Raw genomic sequence first — 19337 nt, 5'->3', positions numbered from 1 at the left:
CGGGCCCAAGGTGACGGAAGGGGAGATCTGACTCCTTTGTCTTCTGTAGTAAGAAGCAATTACCACTTTCTATGGACTACTCACAGTGGGGGCTTCCCCCAGGGATACTGAGGTGCTGATTAGAAGGGGGAAAGGAGTGGATCCCCTCTGTTATGCTTTCTCTGTTATGAAAGCATAACAGAGATTCTTAAAAGGAGTAGTAACTCATTAAAACACTATTTCATTTCTACTCAATCTTCAGCCAAAAGTTATCAAGTTCCTGTCCCCCAACCCCAGCCCCTGACATTGCTCAGGCAAAGGTCATGAATTGTTCCCAGATTGCCACATTGAAAGAACTCTTTCTTGAACTTTTCTATAGCATTTTATACTGTTAACTTCTCCCTCCTTGAAGATCCATCCTCCCTGGGCTGTCCTGTTCTCCTCACTTCTTTAGCCCCTCCTACTCAATCTCCTTTGTCAGCTATTCTTCCTTTACACACCCTGTCAAAGTTGCTGAGTGTCAAGTTTCTGTCATTGGTCCTGTACTCTCCCCTCCCCATCTCTCCCCTCATTTCGCCTTCCTTCCCCTCACTGTTCCCCTTTTTTCTCACTCAATACTCTTAGAATCAGAGAGATGATATTTATACTTCATCTTAACCTAGGATCTTTGGATGGGCTTCACAGGCAGCTTCTTAGATTATAGGGAAAATGATGTGTATGTGTGCATTTTTTCTTGGGAGAGGGCCGAAAGCTTTTATCAAAAGTTTAAAACAGGGCTTCCCTGGTGGCACAGTGGTTGAGAGTCCGCCTGCTGATGCAGGGGACACGGGTTCGTGCCCTGGTCCGGGAAGATCCCACATGCCGCGGAGCGGCTGGGCCCGTGAGCCATGGCCGCTGAGCCTGCGCGTCCGGAGCCTGTGCTCCGCAACAGGAGAGGCCACAACAGTGAGAGGCCCACGTACCAAAAAAAAAAAAAAAAAAGTTTAAAACATCAACCATGTTGGTGCCTCCTAAATATTCTTCTGTCCAGACCCTTCTGAGTTCCAGAGTCATAAGTCCAACTGCCTACTTGGCATCTCCACCTAAAACCACCACCAACCTCCAACTCAGTGTCAAAAGCTGAGATCATTATCTCCCTCTCCCAAAGCCTGCTCCTCTTCCTCTAGTTCTTATGTCCAGGAAATGTGTCACCATCCTCCTGATCACCCAAATCAGAAAGCTGAGCATCACCTAGTCCCTCCTTCTCCATCATTCCTTATTGCCAATCACTCAGCCACATCCCGTCCGTTCTACTTTCTTAACATCTCTCCTAGATGCTTCCATTGCATTTTCACTTTTTTATCAGAGAATCTCCTATCTTTCAGCTAAACTGTTAAAATAACTTCCCAAATTTTCCCTCCACCTTCAATCTTTCTCCCCTCCAACCTGTTTCTTGGACTGTGTCATTTCCCAGCTTAAAACCTTGATGAGCAGTTTTACATTCTGTAAAAACTACTGTGATAGCAGCTCCAGAACATACAAGTTGTTCAACGTGACATACAAAGTCCTTTATGATCACCCCATAAATATTAATTGAATGACTAGTCTATTCCAGGCACTGTGCAATATGCTGGGGATACAATGATGAACAAGAGGAACAGATTCCCTACCCTCAAAGAACTTATAGTCCACAAATGTGATGAGGACTACAAAGGAGAAGCACAAGCTCCTGAAGGAGTACAGGGAATGGGAGTGTCACAACTTAAGTCAGAAAAAGAGAGAAGGCCTCAACCTCCTGTGTTGCACTTCTAATAGTCATCAACCGGTATGGTTCCAGAGGTGGAACCAACAACTCTATATGCATTATTTCATTTAAACCTCACAACAACTCCTTGGGGTTAGTACCATTTTTGTTAGCCCAAGTTTAGAGATATGGAAACTGAGACCTCGACAGGTTAAATAAACAGTGGAGTCGGAATTCCATCCCACACTCACCTGAAACACAGCCTTCATAACCCTTTAAGAGCCTGTACTTCTCCCCTGCAGTACTCACGAATCCTGTGGAGCTATACCCAGCTCTGTAAACATGCCAGCCTATTTCACTCCAAGTCTCTGCTGATGCGGTTCCTTTTGCCTGAAACGACTATTTCCCTCAAAAGCCTTCCTGCTGAACACATAATTACCTTCTGTGATCTAATTAAAGTGTTCTGTCTTCCACGTGGACTCCTCCCCCAGACAGAATTAGCCACTGGCTTCTTCGTGCAGATGCAGAATTTCAGAAGTACTGTCAGAGTCCCTAAAGCACTTCAGATGATCATCTGGTAGTTTCCCCTTAAGAAGCTATAAATCCTGGGGAATGATAACTGATGAACTCTGTAATCTCAGAACCGTGTGCTGTGGCTGTCATTTCAACATTAGGGAAGAGAAGAAGGGAGGGAGTAAAGAAAAGGATGAGGGAGAAAAGAAAAAGCAAGCGTGGAGACAAACACTCCAGCCTAAACTAGGCCGAGACCATCTGTCCTTCTTTTAAAAATTTGCATTTTACCTGTCACTGTAAAATTAACACATACCACCCCAACACACTCAGCTGGAGGATCGCTCAGGAAAACCTGCAGAACGTTTCCCATTCTTCTGCTGTCCTCCTGTGCTCTCCCTCCTCTCCTTCCTGCCTAGCCCACCCTCTCGGCAGCTGGCAATTCCTCCCTCCATTTGAAGGCCACAGACAGGAAGCGAGTCAACAAGAAAATAAAACCTCAAAGAAGGAAAACTGAAGTGAACGCCTTGCACCACATCATGTTGCAGAAAGCCATTTCAGTAGCAATGAACAACAGAGAGCGCTGAGGGACAGCCACCTTTCACCTCGGAGATCACAGAAAGCCCTGAAGGTACTTTTCCTGTTTTAGGTTTCCCAGATAAACATCTGAAGTACTATATGACGGAGCCTGCATTTCCAATTTTAAAAGAAAATGTTGGTAGAGATAATATTGGGGTGAGGGACGCTTCTAATGATCTGATGATTTAAATGACTGCTTTCTGTAGGCAGGCCCTGGCTGGGTGGAGATGGGTCTGGGCCAAGCAGGAGAGTGAGAAGTTTTGAGGTAGAACAAGAGACCCCGTGAGGGAATGTCCTCCTTATTGAGTCTCATTCCCAGGGTCCTGTTGTCCTGTTCGTGTCACCGGGTGGATCCCAACCAGAGAGGTGGGGTTTCATTTGTCAGCGTTCAGATTCAGGAATCAAATGACGTTTCCAGAAGAGGAAACTGATGAGTAATAGGCTTGAGGGGTGGGGAGAAGGGCTGTTTATTTCCTCTCTTCAAGTCAACTAGGTCCCCTTAGGGCTCTGATATCTGTGGTGACTTGTCTACTCCAATGCACAACATGTGGCAGCTGCTACCACCAACGGCTCTGCTGTTTCTAGGTAAGTCAGAATCACCCTGCCTGGGAGTTGAGCTCAAGATGCCCTGGGTTCAGCAGACATCCCTTTTCGGGCAAGGGATGAGACCCCTACCAAGGGATAGGACCCTTACCATGTCTATAGATCTAGATTTAGCTTCTAGGACTTCTAGGATTTAAGCTTCAAGCGTTAGAGATGTGGAGAATTGCTGGCCCTGATTTGGGCATAATCAGGAGGTGAAGGGGGACGTGAGGTCTCCGTTACTTCACCCCTCTGGGTCTCAGTTTGTCTATCTATAAACTGAAGAGTATGGACTAGATGGTCCTGAAGGTCTGTCTCTTCCATTCTCACATTCCAGTGCTCCTCTCTAAGTCTTTTAATTTCCTCCCTTTCCAGGGGACTTGGGGTGAGGTTGTTTCTATGGTTTGATTCAGGGATATTTGATCTGCACCCTTAATCTGGGAGTTCGAACGGGGACCACAGAGTAAGGGAATGGTGTTGCAAACAGGGGTTTGGGTGGACAAGGGAGTAGGAGGCACAGACATCGGAGACCAGAGGACAGGCAATGGGAGAGCTATCCACTATATTTATCTTGATTCTTGGGAACACAGGCCTCCCAGGGCAGAGGTGGGCAGGGGAGTTTAAACTCACTCCACACTCCAGTCACCCTGATCTCTGCTGCTACTCAATATCTGTTTCACTCTTTCTTCTTACAGTTTCAGCTGGCACGCAAGCTGGTGAGTTTGCTTCGTCGTCTTGGATGGGTCAAGTGAGGAATGTAAATGTGCAATAGCCACAGGGTATTAGGAAATGTTCTTTGCATAGGAAGTTGCTGATGTGGGGCTGGCAGGGGTAATTCCCCCAACACAGTAGGGCTTGGCCCTATGCTTCTCTGGCCAATTTTGCTCAAGATAAAGAGAGACCAAGAAGGAGGCCAGGGCTTCCCTGGTGGCGCAGTGGTTGAGAGTCCGCCTGCCGATGCAGGGGACACGGGTTCGTGCCCCGGTCCGGGAAGATCCCACATGCCGCAGAGCGGCTGGGCCCGTGAGCCATGGCCGCTGAGCCTGCGCGTCCGGAGCCTGTGCTCCGCAACGGGAGAGGCCACAACAGTGAGAGGCAAAAAGAAGGAAGCCAAGCCTCCCCAAGCCAATATGCTCAGACTGAGTGCTATGCTGAGGCTGAGTTGCCAACGCTCGGTTCGCAATGGGTTTTGAGCCTCCCTGGGAATGCCAGTGTAGGGCTGGCTCATTTCCTGCCCTTATCTACATTCTCTTGACTCCTCAGCAGACCTCCCAAAGGCTGTGGTGCTCCTAGACCCTCAATGGGACCGGGTGCTCAAGGATGACCACGTGACTCTAAAGTGCCAGGGGGACTACCGTCTTGGAGACAATTCCACACAGTGGTGGCACAATGGGACTCTCATCCCAAACCAGACCTCCAGCTACTTCATCACAGCTGCCAAAGTTGAGGATAGTGGAGACTACAAGTGTCAGACAGGCCTCTCCACACTCAGCGACCCGGTGCAGCTAAAAGTCTACGTGGGTGAGTAGGTGAAGGGGAAAAGGGAAATCACCAATAAATGGTAAAACACGAGGCCCTGAAAGACTTGGGAAGCACCAGAAGATGATGTTCCTGGGGCTTAAAACTAAGATGAGATGATCTGTAGTCCTACTGAATTATATCAGATTGTAGTCCTAGCTATAAGTAGGCCTTAGGTAAAAAGTCAAAACCTGGGACTTCCCTGGTGGCGCAGTGGTTGGGAGTCCGCCTGCCGATGCAGGGGACACAGGTTCGTGCCCTGGTCGGGGAGGATCCCACATGCCGCGGAGCGGCTGGGCCCGTGAGCCATGGCTGCTGAGCCTGCGCGTCCGGAGCCTGTGCTCCACGACGGGAGAGGCCACAGCAGTGAGAGGCCCGCGTACCGCAAAAAACAACAAAAAAAAGTCAAAGCCTGGCATATACTACAGGGCTGCTGCACTGCACAGTTCCAGGAATCAATATTCACAAAGAATACATACAGCATGAATGGTGTCATCTGAAGGTCAGGGCATGACACTGATGCTCAATAATAGTTATTGAATAAATTAATGAATCCATTTTAGGACCTCAGTCTCCTCACTCTCAGACACACAATGCCCTAAGCTACCCCACAAGCCATCCCTAATTCACCACAATCTCTCTGTCTCTCTTCCCATCAATGCCACACTCAAAATATACACTTCAGCATAAATTTGGCCGTGTGATATCTCTCCTAATAGAGATAGATGTACACATTCAGGCTGCATATTCATCATGGAATCAGTCTTTGTGTATTAACAGAATCCACTCATTAGATGCAAGTAGAAGAAGTATTTTGGAGGCAAGAGATCTCTCCTGGTGTCCCTGAAATCACACCACATAGCCCGGTACCTGCAGCGTCACCTTGTTAAGCCTGACTCTATTTTCATGGCTGCCCCATCTGTATATTGTATGTGAGTGGAACAAGTCTGGAGGGGAAGGAGGGCCTAATGAAGGTGGACCTGCAACAGAATTCCATGGAATCTGAAGCTGCTTTTCTTGGCTTCTTTGCCTGACTGTGTCACTTAGCTGACATTGTTCTCAGTCTACAGAGTTACAAAGAGGAATGTCTATTATCTAGCTAGGTGAGAGATAGATGGCCACCTATGATCAAATAAAATGGGGAATTACCAACAGGAAGCAATAGACAAATCATATCTGGTAGTTATTAGCTTGTCTTAAACTTGGCTTTAGAAACTGACTTTAGAAGTCTAATCAGTGAGAACTGTTTTAAACTGTGACCAAGAGCATTAACTTCAGCAGGCAAACTCCTGATCATTCTTTAGGACCCATTTCACTTATCTCCTTCTCTGAGAAGCTTTCCTTACTTTCTTTGGGCAGAATTTCTTTGCTCCGTTCTCTTTGGTCCTTCAGTCCTTTGTTCTTAGCCTGTTGTAGCACTTATCACACTGTATTGTAATTATTTCTATGTCTAGATCACAGATTCTTTGATGTGTCTTAGTCATCTGGGTATCCCCAGTCTGCACAACATAGTAAGTGCTCAATAAAATATTAGTTTAACGAATGTACATATGGACATTCACTGAGTCCATGACAGCCAGAATGGAACAAGAATGTTCCCCCCCAAAGAAACCAGACCATACATATACATATAAGATTACATAGGTAACCCCTGTTAATATTTAAGTCCATGTTTTTTCTTTTTTTCTGAGCATACATACTTTTTGTATTCTGTCTTTTTAACTTAACATTGTCTGATGAATGTTTTCTCATGTCATTTAAAAATTTCTATGCAATATCATTTTTCGTTATTCAGACCAACTTCCTGACCACAATTTCAAGTTCTCTCTGTGTGTGTGGAGCCTGGTTACTTGGCAAGGCAGTTGTGAAAACAAGTATCTTGGTGACATAACATTCTCTCTCTCAGAGGCTGTGCTCAGTAATGAAGATGGCCTTGCTGAGACGCTGTGGCCCTTCAGAAACCACCAATTACCATCAGCACTACCACGCGTGCTTTTGTTTCCCCTCCCTGACTTTTTTTTTTTTTTTAAGATTTAACTTAATTTTTTTCTTTTTTGGCTGCACGCAGGCTTTCTCTAGTTGTGGCAAGCGGAGGCCACTCTTTGTTGCAGTGCACAGACTTCTCATTGCAGTGGCTTCTCTTGTTGCAGAGCACAGGCTCTAGGCAAACGGGCTTCAGTCGTTGTGGCACCCGGGCTTCAGTAGTTGTGGCTTGCGGGCTCTAGAGCGTAGGCTCAGTAGTTGTGGCGCACGGGGTTAGTTGCTCCGTGGCATGTGGGGTCTTTCCGGACCAGGGATCAAACCCATGTCCCCTGCATTGGCAGGCGGATTGTTAACCACTGCGCCACCCGGGAAGTCCCCCCTCCCTGACTTTTATATTGAGGTCTCCCTCATGATTTCTGCAGCCACTCCTGTGGCCACTCAGTAACCTTCTTCCTGACTGTCTGCAACAGTCTTCCAATATTCCTACAACTGTCCATTCCTTCTGAAGTCTACCTTTCCTTTAATTGGGCAAATCATCATTTTCTAATACAATGTTTACTCTTTGATCTAGAACTTACAATGGCTCCTTATTACCTGCCATAGCAAATCCAAGTGTAGCCATTAAGGACACTGCAAATTGCTTCTCACCTGCCTCATCACTTAGACCCTATGCTCTAACCTTATGTTTTGACCATGTGTGTGTCTCTCCCTCTCCACCATTAGACAAAATTTCTTGGTGTGACTTGAGCTCTCTTGCAGGGCCCAGTTGGCTTTTTCCCAAAGAAAGCTATGTAAGGATGGCTCCCAGTCTGGCTTTCCATCATCCCCCAGGATCTGGGTGGTGAGCATCCCCTTCACAAAAGCTTTGCACTGAATGCTGAGGCCTCCTGGGCCTGTGTTCTCTTTGTGTCTTTCAGACTGGCTGTTGCTCCAGGCCTCTCGGTCGGTGGTCCAGGTGGGGGAGCCCATTCAGCTGAAGTGTCACAGTTGGAAGAAAACTACTGTACAAAAGGTTCAATTTTTCCAGAATGGCCGAGGCAAGCAGTTTTCTTATCAGAATTCTGACTTCTACATTCCAGAAGCAAAACTTGAACACAGTGGCTCCTACTTCTGCAGGGGGATTATCGGGAGTAAAAACGAGTCTTCAGAGGCTGTGAACATCACTGTTCAAGGTAAGAGATGTGCAGAGTGCATCTAAAGGGCCCAGCGCACCATGTGTGGGGACTCTGCCTTCACACTGGGAAGATGAGTTGGGAGGAGATTGCTGACCGTTCCACAGACGTCTTTACAAGGGTCATTCACTCTGCAATGTGACAGCAGGTGCGGAAGTCACATTTCCTCCCCCATAAATATGCCTGTCCTTACCTCATTCTAACTATATCCATAATGTTATCTGTCTCTATCATGCTGGCCCATCATTACCTGTTCTCCTTTCCCCTCCAAGCCTCAAGTCATAGCCAAAAGCGAAGCTGGCAGTAGCGCCTCACTTTCTCACAGAAAGACCCATAACCTGTGTTCTGGCTCTGCTGCTAATAAACCATGTAACTGTGGCCAGTTAGACTCTCTGAACCTCAGTTTCCATTTCTGTAACAAAGACATGCTGACCTTTATTGGGCATCTTTCAATGTGCTGGACACTGTGCTGAGTGCTTCTTCACATGCAACTAGTCTGATGATCATAGTAACCCCTCACAACAACATTAAGAGATCGGTAACATTGACTCTACAGATGAAGTAACTGGGTGGAAAAAAGGGAGGGGGGTAATTAATGTGTCTCCAAGGGCACAGCAAAGATTCGAAGCCTGTATATTGAACCACCAGATAAAATGAAAGGATTGGACAGGCGCCAATGTCCTGTGACAGAATTTTGAATTCCACTAAGTCACTTAGAAAACATCTCCAGTCTCTGTAGTACCATCCTCCAGGGTCAGAGATCCCCTGCCACCGTGCTCCTGGACTTCCTAATTTCACAAAACTTCCACCTGTAATCAGACTAAGATGTTTGTTGTAAGCAATTTACATGTGGTAAGACAGCAAGATAGCCACACATCTTCTGAGATTTTAACAAAACAATGCCATAATTTGTATAAAAAATAACTTCATCACAATTTAAATTGAAAATAAATACTCTCAAATAGAGAATGAGAAAGCAAATAACAAAGAAAATGGGGGCAAAATGCCAACAATTAGTAAATCTAGGTAAAGAATATATGAGAGTTATTTATACTTTACTGGTAACCTTTTTTTTAAGTTTGAAATTAAATCAAAATTAAGAGTTGAAAAAATTAAGACTAAAAATCCACTCTAATGTTACCAGTTTATAGACTACAGTGAGGAATGACTTTAAAATAACAATATTAAGGGCTAAGAGGTTGAGAACAAGCAAATTCTACCTCTTTCCATTTTGGGTTATTAGTTAATGAGCCGTGATAAAGAAATAGTATCAATTTTCTGACAGTAAGTAGCAGATTTCAATGGTTCACATTTTTTTTTTTTTTTTTTTTAGATTTCCTTTAGTGGGGTAAAAACAATGAGTATTATTTTGAGACACAAGAGAAAGTTACTGAATTAAGAAATAGTGTTCTCACACCAACTTAAACTTTGACTACTTTCAGAATTTCACACAAAACCCAGCTACAACCTACCTTGCTCAACGCTATGTCACATACCTCCATCAAACAGGAAAACACTTTTGCTCAGGTAGCATTAAGATCCAGACTCAGTGGGAGGAAGCTATGGCTTTCCGCCAGACTCCCCCATGTTCCTTAGAATCTGTCTCTTAGCAGGTGTCAGAAAGACTTTCCACCGATGACCTCACTGTTTATTCCAAATTTCTGCCTTAACAAATGTCATTTTATTCTCATCCCTCTGCTTCTCCTATTAGGTCAAGAAAAGCCACCCACCAGCTCATCATTCTTTCCACTTTGGCACCAAATCACTTTCTTCCTGGTGATGGGACTCCTGTTTGCAGTGGACACGGGACTGTATTTTTCTGTGAAGAGAGACCTTCGAAACTCAAAGGAGGACTGGAAGAATGGCAAAGTCACATGGACTCAGGGCCCTCAGGGCAAATGAGGGTAATAAAAGCAGCATCCCCATCCCATGGGGGTGATAAAAGAAGCATCTCTGAACCTCTTTCTAAATTCACAGCCCCACCATGCCCAACAGGCATCTCTGGGAGCAGCAGGAAAATTACACCTCAGACTCCAGGCTGAGGGTCCTTCACCCAACTCTGTTTTCTCTTGTCTCCTATGGAAAGGAAAGGACTGTGATCTTCAAGTGCCAACAGTGAAACCCCAGTGAGCAGCTGCATTACCAGGAATAGAAGTCTCAGAGCGACATGGATGCTTTCTCTATTCTAACCATTCCGTCCCAGCAAAGCAACAATACAGACTCTTGATGATTACCCTTAATGTATGAATATTGTCCTTAAATAAATGGATATGTAAATAAGAGAATTCCTGGTTGAGAACCAGCTGGATAGTAGTCTGCATCTGTTGCTTCAGGGCTGGCTGCCTTCAAGGCACCCTAAAACTCCTTCTAGACAGACTGTGGGTATGCCTGGGGGGTCTAGGGGAGACAGCAGAACCATTGAAGGGGGTGGCTAAGAAAGAGCAGGGTAGTCCAGGAAAGACCAGAGAAGACCACCACCTGGGCTGTCTTCCTAGAATATAAGCCATGGTAGATAGAGGTAAAAGGAAATCACAGAGGTGACGTCGAATAGAGTTTTTCAGGGGAGCCCATGTCAGAATTGGGATGGTCTGCAAGTATACAATGATCAACCCTCTTAATGTCATGAGTAGGAAATGGTCCAGGAAGGGGTGTAGGGGTTGGAGGATTTAGAAAAGAAAGCACAGAATAAGGCCATTGGAAGGAGAGCAACATTGTTGTCCCGGATTAAGCCCAGTGAACAGAGATACCTCCGCATCCAAACAGAGAAAGCATGAGAAGAAGTCAACCACAACTGCACAGGAAGGAATGGGTAGGAGGTGAGAATGCTTTTACTGGGCACAATAGTGAGGATTAGAGAGCAGTGGCAGGGACTATAAAACCAGCTTTTCCGTTTTAGTATCTAATTCAGATATAGCTTTGATCACATCATTCTTTAAACAAATGTTGGATAACCAATATTAAATGTACTGAACTCTACTGAGTTAAATTACGAAACTTTGAAATCCCTCAGCATGTCAGTAACAATGGAGTAGAGGTGGAGAAGGCAATCACTGCTTATCACAGTGATAAGCTATCTCTCTTTGTGTTTCAGAAGTTTTAAATAGAACCATTTCTTGATTTCAGTAAGGCATTTTACAAGATCCTGCTTCTACTGTCAGGCAGAAGATGGAAACGCCATGGTAATAAAACAAGAATGAAAAAAATCCTTTTTTCCTCCCAGTGTCCAAAATTCTATCAATTCTATCCTGAAACGGAGCAGGACCCTATGGTCCTTGTCCCGCATGTCCTCTGCCTGCCTTTTGTCTGTGGAAAACCTTTAGCCAAAGAATAAGTTTAATCAGAGAAGTGAGAAAATGCAGAAACAAAGGAAAACAGTCAAAGGAGACCAAATTATAATAGTTTAGTCATTAAGCGTAGTCAAGGACCTTTAGTTCCTTCTCAAAGGCCATAGATAATATTCTGAGCCATTTCCTGTGAGTTGTCTTATAGTTACTGAAACCCGACCCGGTGGAAAGAGTTAACTACATGATGTCCAGATTGTAGCCATGACAAAATGCCACAATTTTGGAATTGTGGAATTCCAAGAATTGGAACTGCCACAAGAATTGGAACTGCCACAATTCCAAGAATTGGCCTCAAGGAAATGGGAACAAACTGACCCTCAAACTGAAGACGAACCGTACTTAAAACAATCAAGATGATGCTGCTTAGACCACCCATGACCAATTTCAAGATGACTGTCAGAGCTGACTGTGCTGTTTCTGCATGTAGCCCCCTCCCGCAGCCTATAAAATCTCTTGCCCACTGATTGTCAGTGAGGGAAGTCGGCCTTTGGACAGGGTCCACCCCTCCCCCCAGGTTGCTGACATCCAAAATAAAGCAAACTTTCTTTTCCACCAGCCTTGCCTCTTTACCAGCTTTTGAGCGGCGAGCAGCCCGACCCCACTTTCGGTTACATAGGGATTAGTTTGGGTTGATGAGGAACCCCTCTCGTCTCAGCAGCCATCTCACCACAACTCATATGAAGTAGTCAGCTTGCTAATTCACCAAATCTTGTTGGGACAACGGGGCAAAGGGAAAATTTCATAGGTGGTATTGGATAGGAGGATGAATGAGAATTAGAGGTAGTTTTAGAGCATGGTGCAGGAAAGAGCTAGGAAGGAGGTGGGGCCTGGGCAGAGGTATCTGGACAGCCTAATTGTGTCAATTATGAGCTTTATGCCAAGACAATTCAAGCTTGGTATAGGAATATTAGATGAGATTCAGACATCAGACAAGGGCATTTGGAAATGCTGAACATTCAGCTCACATTTATTTAGTATTTACCATGTGCCAAGCTTGAGTTTAGGTGCTGAAGATACCGAGATGAACGATCCAGGGTCATTCCCTGGAGGAGCTTTCATTCTTAGTGAGAAAAAAAAAAAAAAACACGTAAATAAAGAGAGAATGGGGCTTCCCTGGTGGTGCAGTGGTTGAGAGTCCGCCTGCCGATGCAGGGGACACGGCTTTGTGCCCCGGTCCAGGAAGATACCACATGCCGCGGAGCGTCTAGGCCTGTGAGCCATGGCCGCTGAGCCTGCGCATCCGGAGCCTGTGCTCCGCAACGGGAGAGACCACAACAGTGAGAGGCCCGCGTACCGCAAAAAAAAAAAAAAAAGAGAGAGAATGAAGAAAGGGCTGCAGAAAAGAGGCTTAATGTTTGGTGTTGTGGTGATGGATGACTAGGAGTTTGCCAGGCAAAAAGGAGAAGCACTGAAGGCCCATATGGGCAAAGATTCAAAAGCCAGAGAAGGGGGTCAAGAAAGTAGTTTGGTTCTGTTCAAGTCTAAAGAGTCAGTGAAGGAGAGGAGAGAGTTCAGGGGCCAGATTATGAAAGGCACTGCCTTCCAAGCTAAGGAGGTTGTAGTCTACCCTGCAGGCCATTGAGGGATTTTAAACAGGTCTTTTCTAAAGAAAGCCTCTCTGGCAGCTACCTGGAGGCTGGAAAGGAGAGGACAGCTGAAGACAGGAAACTGCCTAGGCGGCTAAGTAGTTATTGCAGTAACCAAAGAGATAAGTATTGAGGAAGTAAATGTCAGCAGGCTGAAGAGGAAGACGGTTATTCAGATATTAAGAAGGTAGATTCTCCGAAAATTGGAAACCAGCAGGACGTAGCATGACTAAGGGCCCAGGGTCTGGAAACGCCCATTTCATAAGTTAGGAAATACAAGTACAAAGGCAAGGCAGGTAGATGTTGGGTAAAAGATTTCAGTTTGGGATTACAAATACTCACTTCCTCTGGCTGGTAAGTATTTTTAAAGCATCAGTTTCATGATGCAATTTTAGTAGAACCTTACTTGAGCAAGTAAAAATTGTACTGTTAGTTGCAACCTTAATCACGTAGACTCGAAACTTTCAGCAGAACACGTGGTAGGGTGGACGGAACCCGAGTGGAGTGACACTGACAAGTCCCGGGATTCAAAACGGCAGAGGTTTCATTTCTGGGTGGACTCGAACCACCAAACTTTAACAGTTAACAGCCAAACACAGTAACCCATTGCGCCACAGAGACAGACAGCAAACTTTAGTTTACTGACAAATAACCCCGTAGTGTTCTCCGTGTCTTCAAAGTACTCTGGTTGAGGCTGCCATAGGAACCGGTGGAGCCATCACGTCCCAGCGCACCAGGACACTTAGTAGCCCCGAGAGAAACGGGTCTTTTCCCCTAGGACCTGCGCTAGCACCTGCTAAGATCTGGGACAGAACTCACTTTCTACCCGGAAGATGCTAAGAAAACGAGAGCAGCCGAGAACGAATGAACGAAGGGTCTTTGGGGAACCCAAAATGAATGCTCTCTGTGGGTTCACGAGTTCACTTGGTTTTGCTCTGAGAAGTATATCAATATACTTTTTTGCTAACCTAGACAATTGATGCATTCATGTGTACGTGCGCGAGTGTTAACTTATAATAAGCTTATGATTGTGAAATTTTAAAATACTGCATCACATGTCCCATCATGTCCGGCAAAATGTTATATCTAAGTAAGGAAGCGTAACATAACAAAATTAATCTTCAACCCCAGCTGTTTTGAAAGGTTTCTACTAGCATATTAGGCACCCAGACAGGACACAGGATTTATAAATGCCTGTAATTTAAGGACTTTCACTCTGACATAATCCATATCCAACTGCCCGAGGCCCTTTTTCCAACATAATCAACCTAGGGATCCTGGTCAGTGCCGGGCCTAATAAGTTTCTCCTCTTGTCTACAGCTTAGAGAGAAGTTCCTCTCTTTGTTCTCTTCTTAACAGCCACGGGCTTCGTCAATCACATCACCTCCACCCCAGGCATACCCAACCCAGCTACCACACCGGTTCCTGGCCGCACCCAAGCACACGTAAGCAGCCATTTTCTCTGTTGCCCAAGCCCCAGGGCGCCTCTGAACCCTCCACATAGAACCTTCTTCTTCCTTCTGCACCGCCATCCTCTTAATTAGTGGGTTCCAGTTTAGGTGCAGGTCAAAGTTTTCAATGTTTCCAGTGAAATGAGAATACACACAAATATAGAGATGTATGTGCATAAATATATATGTGTGTGTGTGTGTGTGTGTGTGTGTGTGTGTATCTCAGATAAGTTTGCTAAATGACCTCTAAGCTGGCATTGCTTTTTCACACTTTAAATTTTTGTTTTTAAATGTCCTTTCTTTTATAAAATTATGATGAGGATAGATGATAGTTGATGTGGCTGCGACTGTTTTATCAATTTCCTAACTTGGCAAAATAAAAAGTTAGCAACCCTATATTGGTCACCAGCATTTGGGGGAAATTTTTACTCCTCTGTGAAGTCCAAGTTTGGGGGTCACTACTCTCATCTTCATCTCCTTTATTGGATTGGCTGCAAAAACTAAAAATAACTTTCAAGTTTATTCTAAATATACATATATTTCCTATGCTTCACTTTGCATGTACACATTACAGCAATCCAAAAGAAGGGGGAGAAAAGAGTCAAAGAAAAACTGAGGCAAAAAGAAAGTACAAAATGGGGTGGTAAATAAATCCAAACTATATCAGCAATCACAATAAATATAACTGGAGAAAACTTACCAGTTAAAGACAAAAGTGGATTTTTAAAATACATTTTATTTTGTTTAGAAGAATGACATTAAAACATAAACAGAAAGACTGAATGTAAAAGAATTGCTAAAGATATGTCAGGAATATTCTAACGAAAAGAAAGTTGGTAGTTGGTATATAGCTATATATCAATAATATCAGACAAAATAAAGTTTAAGAAATAATGCCTTACTAGGGATGAAGATGGTCACCATATGCTAATAAAAGATTAAACTCACAATGAACATATAATAATTCTAAACACATATGTATCTATTAAAATAGCATTAAAATATAAAAGCAACAATTATTATACCAAGAGGAAAATTGACAAATCCATCACCACAGTGGGAGAATTCAACATACTTCTCTCAGCATTTGATAGGTCAAGCAGAAGGGAAATAAAAGCATATAAACACAGTTAACAAGCTTGATTTAATAGATATATATATAGAGAGAGAACTCTGCAACCAATAATTATTGGTTATACTTTCTTCTCAAATGTACCTGGAATATTTATGGAAATTGACTTCGTATGAGTCCATAAAACAAGTTTTAACGTACTCATGGAATTGGCACTACTACATATGTATCTTTGAACAGAATGAAGTTTAACTCAGAAAGCAATTACTGTACAAAAAATAACTCTTGAAAACCTCACGTATTTGGAAATTTTAAAAACACCTGTTTTTAAATAACTCAAGGATCAAAGAGAAATTGAATGAAAATTGAAAAATACTTAGAGAGTAGTAATAAAAATATAACATACCAGAATTATCAAATGCTCAAGGTTTTACATGTGCACTTGGGAAAAGGAATACTGTACTAACCATCAATGTTTAGCATATGTGTTAAACAGTATTTTCTGTTAAATCTGTTAGAAAAAAAACAACAGAAAACTTCTGAAATGCAATTAGTCCTGTTACAATGAGGGAAATATATAGCTAGTAACTATTCTGAGTGGTCAGTGCCACACCAGTTGACCCCTCAGAAAGAATCATCCTCTGGGTTCTGCTTTGGCTCTCCCTAGACACCCCAGAAACCCACCCCATAACACTGCTAGCCAACTCTAAGTGACTGTAGGCAGTCACTTCCAAGGAGGCCACTCAATGCCTCCCAACCTGCAGGTCTAATTTAAGCCAGCCTACTGCAGGTCCTGGATATAGGTCCCTGTCCCTGTACGTCTCCCAGGACAGGGCTACCTGAACCATGGTCCAGTTAATAAGTGCCCAGTGTTTGGCCCCCCAAGACAGTGGCTACCCACCACTACTCAGTACACCTCTGTAGTCACCCTTGTTTGTGGCCACTTGTGGGAACTGCAGCCTCCACGCAATCTTGGCGCCAAGAGAGTCAGGGAATAACAGAGAGAGCAGGCAGGCAGTAATAGGTCACAATGAAGGCATCAGCCAGGTGTTGTGGCCTCTGCTGGCACTCTGGCACTGGAGCATAAGAAAAATCGGGGCCTAAGGGATGACTGAGGTGCACTTGTTCTCTTTTTCCATCCATGTTTTATTTCACCTTCCTTTCCTGTGACGAGGTTTTGTTTTTGTTTTTGTTTTTTAATCCCAAACATCCTCCCACCATGGGCATTAAAATTTGTTTTAGTAATAAAATGAATAATTAATGCTTGTGCATTGCCAGGCACCATTCTAAACGTTTATTAACTCATTTGGGAATTGTAATTATCATCATTATCCCCTTTTACAGATGAGGAAACTGAGACAGAGAGCCAAGATTCAAACACAGGAAGTACCACAGAGCCCATGTGTTTAACCACCACATTATGTTGCCTCATCCAGCCTGAATGGCTGAGGTCAACCTAATTATACATGTCATTCCAATAAATGATTTTTGTATAATACAGATAACAGATATATAAAACCTTAGACAATATTTTAAAGGCTAGAAAAAAATGTTAATAAAATTGCTGTTAGTTCCACAGAAGATGACAAGGGATTCAGTATCAACACCCATCCTTTCCTAATTTTAGGAAAAAGTTTTCTGCTTATTGAGACAAGTTACCTAAAGACTATCAATTTATTGGAAAGGGATTGGAGGAATTTGATGGATTTCTCCTATGTTAAACCAGGGCTCAGGTAGCGGCATCATTTATCTAGTGACAGCTGTATAAAACGAAACCAACAATTATTAAAATCAGCTAATTTGGAGATGAGTAAAAAGATTTAACATAGTGTTTGCCCTTACATTACCCGGAAACTAGTTTTATAAGATACACAAACACACTTATCTATATATATAATTAAAGAATAATAGAGAATATTTGAAACGTATATTCTTGTAACTGTTTTAAATCTTCAGAATACCATTCCTAGCTCGGTGTTTCAACATAAATGAATGCCATAAAAGTAATTGGAAAAAATGCTAGTTGCAAAAGAATACATACCACCTGCTACCAGTTGTATAAACTTTAAAAGTGTGAAAATACAAATAATATATTATTTGATAACACATACACATGTAGTGAAATTTATAAAAGCCAAAGGAATAATAAATATAAAATCCAAAATAAGACTCCTTATTGGGAAGGAGAGAAATGCATCAAAGAGAGAAACGTAGAAGGCTTCTTCTGTTCTGTTTCTTTCTTGAGCAGGGTATTGAAATACAGAGATGTTCATTTTATTATTTTCTACATTTTATATTTATAATGTGCTGTTTTGTGTGAATTGTTTTGTTAAAATTTAATCTTTGTTAATACAAACTAGCCTTTCTGCTTAAGATCTGGGAGGAAGGCGCTTCCCTGGTGGCGCAGTGGTTGAGCGTCCGCCTGCTGATGCAGGGGACACGGGTTCGTGCCCCGGTCCGCGAAGATCCCACATGCCGTGGAGCGGCTGGGCCCGTGAGCTGCGTGTCCGGAGCCTGTGCTCCGCAACTGTGAGAGGCCCGCGTACCGCAAGAAAACTGATCTGGAGGAAAATAATAGCATTTAACTGGACAATGAGAGAGAAGCCAAAAGACTTTATCCCCATATTTATGGACAAACACCAGATCTAGATAGATTACTTAGATTACTCTCATTCAAAGATGAGCACATAGAGTTCTTAATTGCAAACAAGATAATCTACTCTAGCTTGTTTAAATACAAAGTATTTACTGAGGGGTACAGATAATTAATGAGGCATTGGGAAAACTGAAAAAACAGACTCCAGGCCGACTTCCAGGAATAACTCCCCCAAAACTACTCTGTATATTGGACTACCACACTATACAGTAAAAACTGCTGCAAAATAAATTTAAAAGCTTTCACAATCTCTAGTTCTATAACAAAGCAGTATTAGCCACTATTTATATCAGCAAAATTATATTCCTGCCTCTCTCCCATGTAACTCCGCTCCAAATCAAAATCTCACTAAAGTATACCTGTTTGGTGAAAGTAAATCATATCTGGAACCCCAGTTGCAGAGGAACCTAGAAAATATAGTTCGGCTTTCCAGCCACTACAGCACAGGCCACTACAACAATGCCAGAATGCCATTGGAATAGGTGTTGAACAAATCAATCCACATATCCACTGCAGTGAGTAAACTGAAAAAGCAAAAATAAAATAAGATCAACGCCAAATTAAAATAAAAGCAAACAGACTTCCCAGCTCCACCCTCAGTATGGGACTTTTAGGGTTTGAGGGGATCGAAAGCTCTAAAGAACTAGGTAGTAGTGGGCTACGGATGTGGTTATGGTGTGATAAGCTGTGGCAAGGGTCTGTGCATGTTTTTGTTCATAAATGACAACCTGTGGGGGGTGGGGAAAGGGCTCCAAGTCCTTGTGTTGGACTCCTCCTCCCAAATTCCTGTGGAAAAGATCCAATCAGTGTAATAGAGAAAAGTTTGTGTCATCCCAATCATCCTCAATATCTAAGAGAAAGCTTGCAACCTCCTGGATTCGTGATTAACATCTCATGATCCAAGGTGGGTCTGCTGTCAAACTGTTTTGGAAATCAGAGCGGGACATCACTCACATAGCTGAATATCAAAAATCATGTGCAGGAAATGACACAAAGGACAGCAGAGTAAAAGAGTGTAAGCCTTTGACTCACAATCAGCTACAATATCCAAAAGGAAGCTCGATATCTTCTTGTTTCATGGATCCAAGCTGGGGCTGGAGTCAAGGATGTCCCAGAGTTTTTGTTTTGCTTTGTTTGAGGAGGATGGATGGGTTAGTACACATCAACGATGTCAAATCACTG

General features: G+C 43.4%; 1 protein-coding gene across 2 annotated transcripts; it reads left to right on the top strand.

Moving 5' to 3' along the window:
* The first annotated feature begins 3280 nt into the window (after positions 1-3280).
* LOC132438850 (low affinity immunoglobulin gamma Fc region receptor III-A-like) lies at positions 3281-11928 on the top strand. Of its 2 annotated transcripts, none has more exons than XM_060033142.1 (5): positions 3281-3376; positions 4069-4089; positions 4637-4894; positions 7792-8046; positions 9758-11928. In XM_060033142.1, exons 1-5 carry the CDS (start codon positions 3328-3330, stop codon positions 9946-9948), a joined length of 774 nt encoding a protein of 257 aa, XP_059889125.1. In that variant the 5' UTR covers positions 3281-3327; the 3' UTR covers positions 9949-11928. The 2 variants fall into 2 exon arrangements, with proteins under 2 accessions (XP_059889125.1, XP_059889131.1); XM_060033148.1 differs by having other exon boundaries at positions 3297-3376; positions 4640-4894.
* Positions 11929-19337: the final 7409 nt, after the last annotated feature.

This window comes from Delphinus delphis, chromosome 1, assembly GCF_949987515.2.
Source record: "Delphinus delphis chromosome 1, mDelDel1.2, whole genome shotgun sequence".
NCBI classification, from domain to species: domain Eukaryota; kingdom Metazoa; phylum Chordata; class Mammalia; order Artiodactyla; family Delphinidae; genus Delphinus; species Delphinus delphis.
Note: the sequence above shows the minus strand (reverse complement) of the source record. Positions and strands in the feature narration are given on the sequence as shown.

Coding starts and splice junctions, on each gene's coding strand:
- LOC132438850 (XM_060033142.1), top strand. CDS start 3,328: ATGCACAACATGTGGCAGCTGCTACCACCAACGGCTCTGCTGTTTCTA. Junction 3,377..4,068: donor AACGGCTCTGCTGTTTCTAG/GTAAGTCAGAAT, acceptor TTCTTCTTACAG/TTTCAGCTGGCACGCAAGCT. Junction 4,895..7,791: donor GCAGCTAAAAGTCTACGTGG/GTGAGTAGGTGA, acceptor TGTGTCTTTCAG/ACTGGCTGTTGCTCCAGGCC.